The following is a 12132-nucleotide window of genomic DNA, read 5'->3' as shown; positions in this document are numbered from 1 at the left end:
GCTTCGCCGGGTAGGAACCATGGACAAGGAAGGAAAGAAGAGGGAGGCGGAGCCATTTCCGGTCGGCTTCTCTCTATGGTCATGGAAGCCTCTGTAGAAGACCGGAAGCGGAGGTGGATTCGGGCCGGGGGCGCGACCATCATGGCGGTCCTCGGGGGCTAAAAGGGGAAAAGCTGGCCGTCGTTCGGGCGGGGAGGTCGTGCCGGTGAATCGCTTTCCCTCGCTTGGGTGGCGCGCGAGAGCTTTCGCAAGTCTCCCGTCGGTCCCCGTCCAGAAGCTCGGGACTGCAACGCCAATTGTCCGCTATCCTAGGGGATCCATATGGCTGTGGATGATGGGAGATGAGTCCAGTGCTTTCGGTGGGGCTGAGACTTCCCTCTTTCTGGTCTGAGTTAACTGCAAACGAAAGGTCTAGCTTGGAAGGAGGCATCTTCCTCCCTGCTTGCAAATCCTTCCCACCCATCCCTGTTGGGGGGGGGGCTGGAGCTTTCCCGGTTGAATTTCTGCCTGACTCAGAAGCCCAAGCTCCCTGCCCAGAACAATAAAAGAAAAAAAATCATCTATTTTTTTCTCCTTACACAGAGGCAAGTTGGAGTTGCCACTTCTTTTTTACTGCCGTTGCTTCTGTGCTGAAATTAAAAATATGCTTTTTAATCCCTTCATATCAGGAATTATTTCACTGGCTGTTCATTAAAAGGCGCACCAGTAGCAGAAGAAGAAGAAGGGGGGGGAGTTATACCTTGGTTGCAGTTTTTAATCGACACTATTTGGATTTTCTTAACCTGATTTCTGACCAAAAAAAAAATGCTATCGGATTTTCTAACTTGGTTTTTCTTTGAAACGTTGATCCTTCTTTCCTGAAAAGGCATTTCATGTCTTTTGTTCCCCTTAGGACAGGATTCATAACACTGGGGGCACATTTTACTGCAAATTTCCTGCCTCTTTAAGAAGACAGAACAAATACCTTGGTGCTTTTCAGATGTCTTCATAATTCTTTGATACAGGTAGTTCTTGACTTGCAGCCATTTGTTTAGTAAGCACTTGGATCTACAACAGCGCTGAAAAAAAATGACTCAGGAGCAGGTCTCACAATTACGACCATTGCAGCATCCTCATGGCCAGGTGATCAAAATTTGGGTGCTTGCAACTGGCATGTACTTATGACAGTTGCACTGTCCTGGAGTCATGTGATATCATTTCTAACCTTCCCAGCTGGCTTCCGACAAGCAAAGTCAGTGGGGGAAGCCAGGTTTGCTGACAAACTACATGATATACTTAAGAAATGTGACAAAAGGGATAAAGGGGTGCAACTCCCTTAGCAAATGTTGAGCTCAATTGTGGTCGTAAGTTGAGAACTACCTGTAATATTGCTTTGTAACCGACTCAAGGTCTTAGATGCCATTGTACAGCATGTTTGAAGCTTTTACTGCAAATTAGTATAAACATAAAATTATCTGTGTTTCTTGCAGTGAGATAAGCTTGGATATAAAAAACAAACGAACACCAGCCATGAACTAAAGTGGGCAGCCCGTATTGTTGGACAAATATTGTATTTCTTGGTTACCTGTTAAGCTGAAAATGAACTGAATTCTCCAAGAAGGAGCCCAGCCATGGATGAGGAGAGCTTGGAAACAGCCATTCAGACTTACAATGCTCAGTTGGAGCAAGTGGACCTGGCTTTAGGTGCTGGGCTGGACCCAACACAACAGGCTGATCTAATCCAGCTGCAGGCTGATTTAAGGCAGCTGATCGAACTGACTGAAGCCAGCCTCCTGTCGGTGAAAAAAAGCAAGCTTTGCTCAACTTTGGACCCGGAGGTGCTTTCCACGCCTTCATCCACTCATCCTCAACAGAGCCCTGGAGAAGCTGGCCATCCAAACACCGATGACGAATATGCTGCTTTTAAGGAAGCCATTGCACAAATAGACGAAGAGGATGGTCCATTCACAACGCAGGAGGACGGAGATGGAACGGGTGATGAAGAGGAAGAACAGGAGGAAGAGGAGGAGGAGGAGGAAGAAATAGCTAGTGGAATGAAAGTGAAAGCTCCTTACTACAGTTCCTGGGGAACCCTGGAGTACCACAATGCTATGATCGTAGGTAGTGAGTGCTTGGAAGATGGAGGGCCCGGAGTTAGAGTGCTCTACCTCTACCCAACTCACAAGTCTTTAAAGCCGTGCCCCTTTTTCCTGGATGACAAGTGTCGATTTAAAGAGAATTGCCGGTAAGTAGATCAACTGGTAAGGGGTAGGGTTCCTGATATATGCAAGAGGCACTTGTCTCGTTAGGCAGGCAACATCCTGTGGGGACAATTATATCAGGGGTCTTCAAACTTGGCCCTTGTATGACTTGTGGACTTCAACTCCCAGAATTCCTCAGCCAGCGTGCCACACTGGCTGAGGAATTCTGGGAGTTGAAGTCCACAAGTCATAAAAGGACCGAGTTTGAAGACCCCTGATCTATATGATGAGACTACTGTTCTACTGTTTTGCTGCTTGGGACATCTCTCTACAGCAGTGGTTCTCAACCTTTTTAATGCCGCGCCCCCCCCAACCGGTCGTAAGTCAAGGACTACCCAACCGGTCATAAGTCGAGGACTACCCAACCGGTTATATGTTGAGGACTTTCCCTGCCTGGGAGCGCCGCGCATGTGTGGTGCCACCCCCTGTGCCGGCCAAGGCGTAGCTGGCAAGCGGCAGAGACGGCACAGGCCGACCACCGGCTGGGCCATCAGCTGGCCCAGCCCAAGGGAGGTAAGGCACCCGCCGGGCCCCACACACGCCAGCAACCCTCCCTGCGTCCACCGGCCTCCCACCTCCCACCCCTGGCCCTCTTTTACTTACATTTTTAGTAGTTGCTCAGCAGGGAGGGGTGGAAACTTCCAGACAGCTCGCCTTCACTGCAGACAACTTGCAGCACCGTTTGCAGAATGGGACTTTTGGCGGGCTCAGCAGGGCAGAGGCAGCCTGGACAATTCCTATTGGCTTTGGAAAGCCAATAGAATTAGACTCTATTCAAGCGAGTCTATTCTATTGGCTTTCAAAAGCCAATAGAATAAAAGAGAGTAGCACAGCTAAGGAAAAGGGGGGAAAAAATGGCGGACTGCGTTGTTTGGCGACCCCCGTGAAATGGTCGTTCGACCCCAAATGGGGTCCCGACCCACAGGTTGAGAACCACTGCTCTACAGGTTGTCCTCAATTTGGCCACGTGATCAAAATTCAGACATTTGGCAACCAACACATACCATGTTTCCCCAAAAACTAAGACCCAACCGGAGATGATTTTTCAGGATGATTGCAATATAAGCCCCACCCCTAAAAATAAGCTCCACTTAAGATATTATCAGCCAGAGGGACGCATTCAGTACCGTATTCCCCCGAATATAAGCCCTAGCCAGAAAATAAGCCCTAATGGGTCCTTTGGAGCAAAAATTAATATAAGACCTGTTATTTACAACGGTTGCCCTGTCCTGGAGTCACGTGACCCCCTTTTGTCCCCTTCTGACACGCAGATTCAATGGGAGAAGCCAAATTTATTTAACAACAACTAGTAACTTAGCACCTGCAAGAGTTCACTTAACGGGGGCAAGGAAGGTGGCAAAATGGGGCAAAAATTCACTTAACAAGTGTCTTGCTTAGCAACAAAGATTTTGGGCTCAGTTGTGGTTGAGGACTACCCGTATAAAGATGTAGTGTTTTGAAACCAAGGTGTTTATGACCAAAACTCTCTCTTCCTGGCAGGTTTTCCCACGGGCAGGTGGTATCCATTGAGGAACTGCATCCCTTTGAAGAGCCGGACCTCAGTGGTCTAGCTGTGGGTTCGGCCTGCCTGGCGAGGCACCAGGATGGGATCTGGTATGCTGCTAAAATCACAGGTGAGGTTGATTTCGGCATGCCTTAGAGCAGGGGTAGGCCACCTTGGCTCTTTTATGACTCGTGGACTTCAATTCCCAGAATTCCTGAGCCAGCCACGCTGAGGGGAAAGGGAGAGGTTTCCAAGCTGAGCCATGCTGGCTCAGGAATTCTGGGAGTTGAAGTCCACCAGTCATGAGGGGGCCATAGTTCCCCCATGCTGGCTCAGGAATTCTGGGAGTTGAAGTCCACGAGTCATGAGGGGGCCATAGTTCCCCCATGCTGGCTCAGGAATTCTGGGAGTTGAAGTCCACGAGTCATGAGGGGGCCATAGTTCCCCCATGCTGGCTCAGGAATTCTGGGACTTGAAGTCCACCAGTCATGAGGGGGCCATAGTTCCCCCATGCTGGCTCAGGAATTCTGGGAGTTGAAGTCCACGAGTCATGAAAGAGCCAAGGTTGCCTACCCCTGCCCTATGGGTTTCATTGTATGAAGAGCCTTGGACACTGGTTTGGGTTTGCTTTTTGCATGGACGTGTGGTGGTGACATCCTGTGTGGCATTTGTGAGTGTGGGTCTGGTGTCATTCTTTGTGTTAGGGACTCGTTTGTCAATAAGGGCGGGTTTCCAAATGGCTGGTAGGCGGGAGCCAAGCTCCTAACCAATCAGAACACACCTCCATCCAATCAGAACACAGCCAAGCTCTCATCCAATCAGTTCATACCCCCACTGGCATTTAAAAGGAAGAAACAGTTACGATCACACATTGCTCCTAGAAGCATGAAGCCGAAAACACCAGCCTGAAGATGACGAATGAGACTTCGTCGAAACGTCGCCAAGACACTTCCAATTTGACGCGGGAGAAAACCCGAATAACCAAAGACCTACACACACATGTATATATGTATATACATACTTGTTTTCTGAGGTTTTCGCGGGTGTTTGTATGTAGGTCTTTGGTTGTATGTATGTATATATACATACATACATACATACATATATATATACACCACCTTGAGTGATTTATAGCGATAATTAAGGCAGAAGGCAAATAAAATGAATAATCTCGATTCTCCTTTTTTAGACATTGACAACGGTTACTACACGGTGAAATTTGACTCGCTGCTCCTGAAGGAGGCAATGGTGGAAGGGGACGGGGTCATCCCTCCACTCCGTAGTGAGGAGACCTCTTCTTCCTCAGAGTCCGAAGGCGATGAGTTGGATAGCGCTGGGTACGCTAAAGGTAAAAGATACTCCAACTTTTTTTGACTTTTCCAGTGCCCTGTAGTTACTGCACATGCAGTGGTGGCCAAAATTGTGGAAACCTTTTGGGAAAAGTGTATTTTTGAGGTTTGATGGCTAATAACACCACTTTTGGGGGGGGGGGTAGTACCATAAAATTTTATATCAATGGAAAGATCATTTAATCAAGAATGTAATGCAACAAAGTTTGTTCAATTATCTGAACTGTGTTCTATGAAAAGTTACAGCCAAATAACCAGAAAAAGGAAACACAACTTGCTTAGGTTGATCTCAGGTAGCTTTCCTTCATCGGATTGTAGCCAATGAGCATGAGAGTTTGGAGAGCCAATCGGGTGTCATCTTGTTTGGGCCATGAGCCAATCAGATCACAGCAGGATTCAGTTATTGAAGCTGAGAGGAGGACATTTGTCAGTGTTATGTGATTGCTATCCAGTTGGCTGGGGTTTTTTGTGTTCTTTCCTTTAGTGAGCTTGTAAAATGTAATAAAATTAAAGTCATGGTGCAAAGAGTTGACCGGTTGCCCAGAAAGCGATGCAAAATAGAATTATTAAGTGAACAAGGCTACAGTTATAAAGAAATTAGAAGAAAAATGGGTGGAAACATAACCAAAGGTGGCATTTCTACTGTATGCTTTCCCCAAAAGGTTTTCCACAATGTGGGCAAGATTGTGTTTTGCTCCTAATCAGCTGCTTGTACCTTCCAAATCCCTCTTTGGCCACCCTACAGGGAGTCCTCGACTTACGACCACAGTGGAGCCCAACATTGCCATTGCTAAGGCAGTCGTTAACTGAGTTGTGCCCCCTTTGTTCAGTGAACCCTTGCAGTTGTTAAGCTATAAAGCGAATCTGGATTCCCCCCCCCCCCCCCGTCGACTTCGCTTGTCAGAAAGTCGCAAAAGGGGATCACATGATCCCAGGACTTTGCGACCGTCATAAATACGAATCAGTTGCCAGGGGGCCGAATTTTGATCACGTGACCACGGGGAGAATGCTGCAGTGGTCGTAAGTGGGGGAAATGGTCATAAGTCACTTTTCTGTGCCGTCGTAAATTCGAACGGTCACTAAACAAACTGTCGTAAGGCAAGGACTGCCTGTGCTGCATTCTAAACACGGTGCCATTGAGGCTCTACAAGGTGGCTTGAGTTTTGTCTTCGGAGGAAGGGCACCAGATCCCTTGGGACGTGGGGCCCAAAGGCTGACCTTCTCTGTTCATGCACAGAGGGCATTTTTAGCCTGAAACAGAGAACTTGCAAAACTAGCCACTTCTTTAAGCAGAGAACTCAGTCAAACAATCAAACAATAAGCAACAGCCTGCTCAAGGCACCGCCGAGAACACTCCCACCAACATTGACAGGGCCAGCCACTTATACATAAACAGAGAGCAAACCCCACTCCCTCGTAGCCCTGATGATGTTACCTAGTTGGGTCATGCAACGTCTACCCGAAAACCACCAAGCTCAGAGAGCACCAAGGACCCCACAATCCTCTTCCTCCTCCTCTCCACAAACCCCACTTGCTTCTAGCACTGATGACGTCAACACCCACAATTCCCCAGCCGGCATGCTTTAAGATGGGAGGATTTCAACTCCCAGAAGTCCCCAGTCAGCATCCTTTAAGATGGGAGGATTTCAACTCCCAGAATTGCTCAGCCAGCATGCTTTAAGATGGGTGGAAGTCAATTCCCAGAATTCCCCAGCCAGCATGCTTTAAGATGGGTGGAAATCAACTCCCAGAATTCCCCGGCCAGCATCCTTTAAGATGGGAGGATTTCAACTCCCAGAATTCCCCAGCCAGCATGCTTTAAGATAGGTGGACTTCAACACCCAGAAGTCCTCAGCTAGCATGCTTTAAGATGGGTGGGAATCAATTCCCAGAATTCCCCAGCCAGCATCCTTCAAGATGGGTGGAAATCAACTCCCAGAATTCCCAAGCCAGTATCCTTTGAGATGGGTGGAAATCAACTCCCAGAATTCCCAGTCAGCATGCTTTAAGATAGGTGGACTTCAACTCCCACAATTCCTCAGTCGGCATCTATTAAGATGGATGGACTTCAACTCCCAGAATGCTGCTTTCTGCCTCTAATCTCTCTCTCCCTCCTGTGTCCAGTCGTTGATTGCAGCATCACGGAGAACGGAGAAGGGACGTCCACTTGCCTTTCGTCCTTCGGCAGCTGGGAAGCCCACACCCGCGGCATTGGCTCCAAACTTATGGCTCAGATGGGTTACGAACTTGGTAAAGGTAAGTGTGGGTCTGGGAGAGGGAGAGAGAAACAAGGTGTACACCCCCAGGGACGCTCTCCCCTCCAATGGATGCCTCAGCTGTGATTCTTCTTGCACACACGCGCCCTTAATAATAATACTAATAAAGTTGGAAGGGACCTTGGAGGTCATCTAGTCCAACCCCCTGCTCAGGCAGGAAACCCTATACCATTTCGGACAAATGGCTGTCCAGTCTCTTCTTAAAAACTTCCAGTGTTGGAGCGTTCACCACTTCTGGAGGCAGGTTGTTCCACTGGTTAATTGTTCTCTCTGTCAGGAAGTTTCTCCTTAGTTCCAGGTTGCTTCTCTCCTTGATGAGTTTCCATGGGTTGCTTCTTGTCCTGCCTTTAGGCGCTTTGGAGAACAGCTTGACTCCCTCTTCTTTGGGGCAGCCCCTGAGATATTGGAATTTGGAAGACTGCTATCATGTTGCCTGTCTAGTCCTTCTCTTCATTAAACTAGAAATACCCAATGTCTAGATTACCCCCTTCTATTTTTTTAAAAAAATATTTGGTTCTAAATTAATAATAATAATAATAATAATAATAATAATAATAATAATAATAATAATAATAATAAAGTTGGAAGGGACCTTGGAGGTCATCTAGTCCAACCCCCTGCTCAGGCAGGAAACCCTACACCATTTCGGACAAATGGCTGTCCAGTTTCTTCTTAAAAGCTTCCAGTATTAGAGGATTCACCGCTTCTGGAGGCAGGTTGTTCCACTGGTTAATTGTTCTCACTGTCAGGAAGTTTCTCCTTAGTTCCAGGTTGCTTCTCTCCTTGGTCAATTTCCATCCGTTGCTTCTGGTCCTGCCTTTAGGTGCTTTGGAGAATAGCTTGACTCCCTCTTCTTTGGGGCAGCCCCTGAGATACTGGAAGGCTGCTATCCTGTCCCCCTCCCTCGTCCTTCTCTTCATTAAACTAGACATGCCCAATTCCAGCAACTGTTCCTTGTATGTTTTAGCCTCCAGTCTCCTAATCATCTTTGTTGCTCTTCTCTGCACTCTTTCTAGAGTCTCAACTGCTTTTTTCATCTTGTCTTCCCTCTTACCCTTGCAGGTCTGGGCAAAAATTCAGAGGGTAGGGTTGAGCCGGTATTGGCCGTCGTGCTCCCCAAGGGGAAATCGCTGGACCAGTGCGCGGAGATCCTGCAGAGGAAGAAGGAGGGGAAGTCGGATCCATCCAAGGCCAGGAAACGGAGGGCGAAAGGAAAGAACGCGGCCCGGCTCCGGCAGCAGAAGCCGAAGCCGCGTAACGTCTTTGATTTTCTGAACGAGAAGCTTCAGGGCCAGGATGCTGATGGGCAGCTGGCAGGGACGCTCCCCCCCCTGGAGAGGACCAGCAAAGAGCTCTACCACGCCAGCAAGACCACCAAGAAGGCGCTCAGCGTCCGCCTCTTCCAGACCGTGGAAAAAATCGAGCAGACCCAGAGGGACATACGGGGGATCCGCGAGGCCTTGGCGCGCAACGTGGGGCGGTAAGGAGAGCGCCTCCGTCGGCGGAGAGGGCTCGTCCGGCTGACGTGCTCTTCGCCGCTGATCCTGGCGGGGTGGGGGCAGATTAACACCTGTCTCCCGGGTCGTCCCACGTAGGCCAAGCAAGCGTGCATGAGTCCGTGGTCGGGAAAGCCATACCACGGTTGGTGGCGGGGGCCACTCATGTCTCTGCCTTTAGTGTAGGCCAGTGGTTCTCAAACTTTTTAATGCTACGACCCCCCCAACCGATTGTAAGTCGAGGACTACTCAACCGGTTGTAAGTCGAGGACCACTCAACTGGTGCAGCACCGTTTGCAGAATGGGACTTTTGGCGGGCTCAGCAGGGCAGAGACAGCCTGGACAATTCCTATTGGCTTTTGAAAGCCAATAGAATTAGACTCTATTCAAGAGAGTCTATTCTATTGGCTTTCAAAAGCCAATAGAATAAAAGGGAGTAGCACAGCTAAGGAAAAGGGGAAAAAAATGGCGGACTGCGTTGTTTGGCGACCCCCGTGAAATGGTCGTTCGACCCCAAATGGGGTCCCGACCCACAGGTTGAGAACCACTGGTGTAGGCCCTTAGCCAGGTCGGACCTGGGTCCAGAGGTTGGATTCGCCCGACCTGCGGACTCTGTTTGCCGCTCGCCGGGATGGAGGTTTTTGCGGGCTAGCCGGTTTGTGATTTGGCATATTGTGCAAACCGGAGAGCGAAGCTAATTTGGTCAGTAGGTGTTGTGAAATAAGAGAGGGAGGGGAGGGGACAAGGAAGGAGAGGAAAACAAAGGAAAGGAAAGGAGAAGAGAAGGGAGGGAGAGAAGGAAGAAGAAAAGGAAAGGAGTAAGAAGTAGGGAAGAGAGGGAAGGAGGAAGGGATAGGATGGAAAGAAGGAGATGGAGGAAAGGAAGGAAGGGGAGAGGAAAGGAAAGGAGAAAAGAAAGGAGTAAGGAGGGATGGAAAGAAGGAAGGAGATGGGAAGGAAGGGAAGAAAAGGAAAGATGTAAGGAAGGAGAAGGAAGGAAGAAGGGATGGGATGGGATGGAAAGAAGGAAGGAGAAGGGAGGGAAGGAAGGAGGAAAGGAAGGGATGGGATGGAAAGAAGGAAGGAGATGGGAAGGAAGGGAAGAAAAGAAAAGATGTAAGGAAGGAGGAAGGAAAAAGGGATGGGATGGGATGGAAAGAAAGGAGAATGGAGGGAAGGAAGGGATGGGATGGAAAGAAGGAAGGAAGGAAGGAAAACGAAGGGAGGGAAGGAAGGAGGAAAGGATGGGATGGGATGAAAAGGAGATGGAGGGAAAGAAGGAAGGAAAGGAAAGATGGAGGGAAGGAATGGGAAGGGAGGGAGGGAGGGAAGAAGGAAGGAAGGAAAGGGAGAGAGAGAGGGTGGCGGTGCAGTGGTTAGAATGCAGTATTATAGGCTAACTCTGCCGACTGCCAGCAGTTCGATTCTCACCGGCTCAAGGCTGACTCAGCCTTTCATCCTTGCAAGATATATAAAACAAGGACCCGGATCGTTGTGGACAAATAGGCTGACTCTCTAAACCGCTCAGAGAGGGCTGTAAAGCACTGTGAAGCGGTATATAAGTCTAAGGGCTATTGCTATTGCTACATTTTTTTATTTTTATTTTTGCGATGGTGGTTAAGTGAACATTGCGGTCATTAAGCAAACCAAGGATTTGCGACGGGTACAATTTTGCCAAAGCCATAAATTCCAGTTTTGGGGGCAAAAAACGATCATAACATGTAACCGCACGAGCACGGGATGCTGCCCACAGCCGTAAACGCAGCCCTGTGGCCGAGCGTCCGAAGTTCGGTTCGCGGGAAGCCCAGAGGGACCCATTGGTCAGCAGTTCGAATCCAGGTCACGAGTCCTCGGGGTTTTTTTTAAGTCCTCATTTTGAATAGGCGCAAAGCGAGCGGTCGTAAGCCAGAGATGGCCCTTCCGCTCCTGATTCTCTGTTCTTGATTCCTAGGCACACGGTGGCCACAGCGAAGCTGGAAGAGAAGCTGTCGGGGGCCCACAAGAAGCTGGGCGAGCTGCGGGTTTTGGAGGCGAGCCTGCAGCAAGAGCAGAAGAAAGCCGACACGCACAAAAAGATGACCGAGTTCTAGGTTTTTGCCCCTCAGGTGCCTGTGAAAAAGGGATTATTTCAGTTCAAGATGGCTGCAGAGGAGCTGCTACATGGAAACTAGTTCCTGTCTTCTTGGATCCCCTTCTCTCCCGTTGGATTTGAACTGGGGGGCACGGAAGGTGGACCACTTTGCTTTTTCCCTTCAGAGAAAACCTCCCCAAATATCCACAGCAGATTCAGATCTGATGTGGTTGGTGGGGAAGGTTTTCCGCTGTGACGGGCGTGAGCAATTGCGGCAGTGTTACGAGCCGTGGACTTCAACTCCCAGAATTCCTAAGCCAGCCCTGTTTAAAAGTTGCCCATCCCTTTGCTGGGTTGTGCCCATTTTTTGGGGGGGGGGAGTGTTCTTGACTTCTCTGGGACTGCTTGGTGGCCTCTTTTTCTCCCCTCTTAGCCTGGAGAACAGAGAGAAATAAAGTGAGGAAAAACCCTTGGGCTTTTTGTACTGATGTTAATCTACATGGCCAGCAGGAGGCGCAACAATATTCCTTGCAGAAAGCAGTCCTTAGATTGCGCCACATTTCAAGCTGGCACAACACACAATACCTCTTTCCCCAGGGGCCAGGCCTCTTTTCCGTTATTTGGTCATTTGTTTACTATTTACAAACAACTCCAGGTGGTGAACATAATCCAAACGTATCTTTCTCCTCCTAGTTTTCCCCCACAACAGCAATCCTGTGAGATGAGTTGGGCTGAGAGAGGGGGGGGGGAACCGGCCCAAAGTCACGCAGCCGACTTTTGTGCCTAAGGTGAGACTAGAACTCACCATCTCCCAGTGATTGGACTAAAATCACCCAGCCGGCTTTCATGCCTAAGGTGGGACTAGAACTCCCCATCTCCCAGTGATTGGCCCCCAATCACCCAGCTGGCTTTCATCTCTAAGACGGGACTACTAGAACTCACCGTCTCCCAGTGATTGGCCCCAAATCACCCAGTCGGTTTTCATATCTAAGGCGGGACTAGAACTCACCGTCTCCCAGTGATTGGCCTAAAATCACCCAGCTTGCTTTCATGCCTAAGGCGGGACTAGAACTCACCGTCTCCCAGTGATTGGCCTAAAATCACCCAGCTTGCTTTCATGCCTAAGGCGGGACTAGAACTCACCGTCTCCCAATGATTGGCCTAAAATCATCCAGCCGGCTTTCATCCCTAAGGCG

The 12132-nt window shown here is 49.2% G+C and overlaps 1 protein-coding gene across 2 annotated transcripts; it reads left to right on the top strand.

Moving 5' to 3' along the window:
- The first annotated feature begins 29 nt into the window (after positions 1–29).
- On the top strand, positions 30–11406 carry ZGPAT (zinc finger CCCH-type and G-patch domain containing). 2 transcript variants are annotated; one of them, XM_039326952.1, is made up of 8 exons: positions 30–359; positions 893–1004; positions 1470–2224; positions 3741–3874; positions 4934–5092; positions 7218–7349; positions 8432–8849; positions 10817–11406. In XM_039326952.1, the coding sequence occupies exons 3-8, from the start codon at positions 1611–1613 to the stop codon at positions 10953–10955; spliced, it is 1596 nt and encodes a 531-aa protein (XP_039182886.1). In that variant the 5' UTR covers positions 30–359; positions 893–1004; positions 1470–1610; the 3' UTR covers positions 10956–11406. The 2 variants fall into 2 exon arrangements, with proteins under 2 accessions (XP_039182886.1, XP_039182885.1); XM_039326951.1 differs by lacking the exon at positions 893–1004.
- The last annotated feature ends 726 nt before the right edge of the window (positions 11407–12132 follow it).

The sequence above is a fragment of the Crotalus tigris genome, unplaced genomic scaffold, assembly GCF_016545835.1.
Source record: "Crotalus tigris isolate CLP2741 ecotype Arizona unplaced genomic scaffold, ASM1654583v1 scf7180000024347.1601321, whole genome shotgun sequence".
In the NCBI taxonomy this organism is placed as follows: domain Eukaryota; kingdom Metazoa; phylum Chordata; class Lepidosauria; order Squamata; family Viperidae; genus Crotalus; species Crotalus tigris.
Note: the sequence above shows the minus strand (reverse complement) of the source record. Positions and strands in the feature narration are given on the sequence as shown.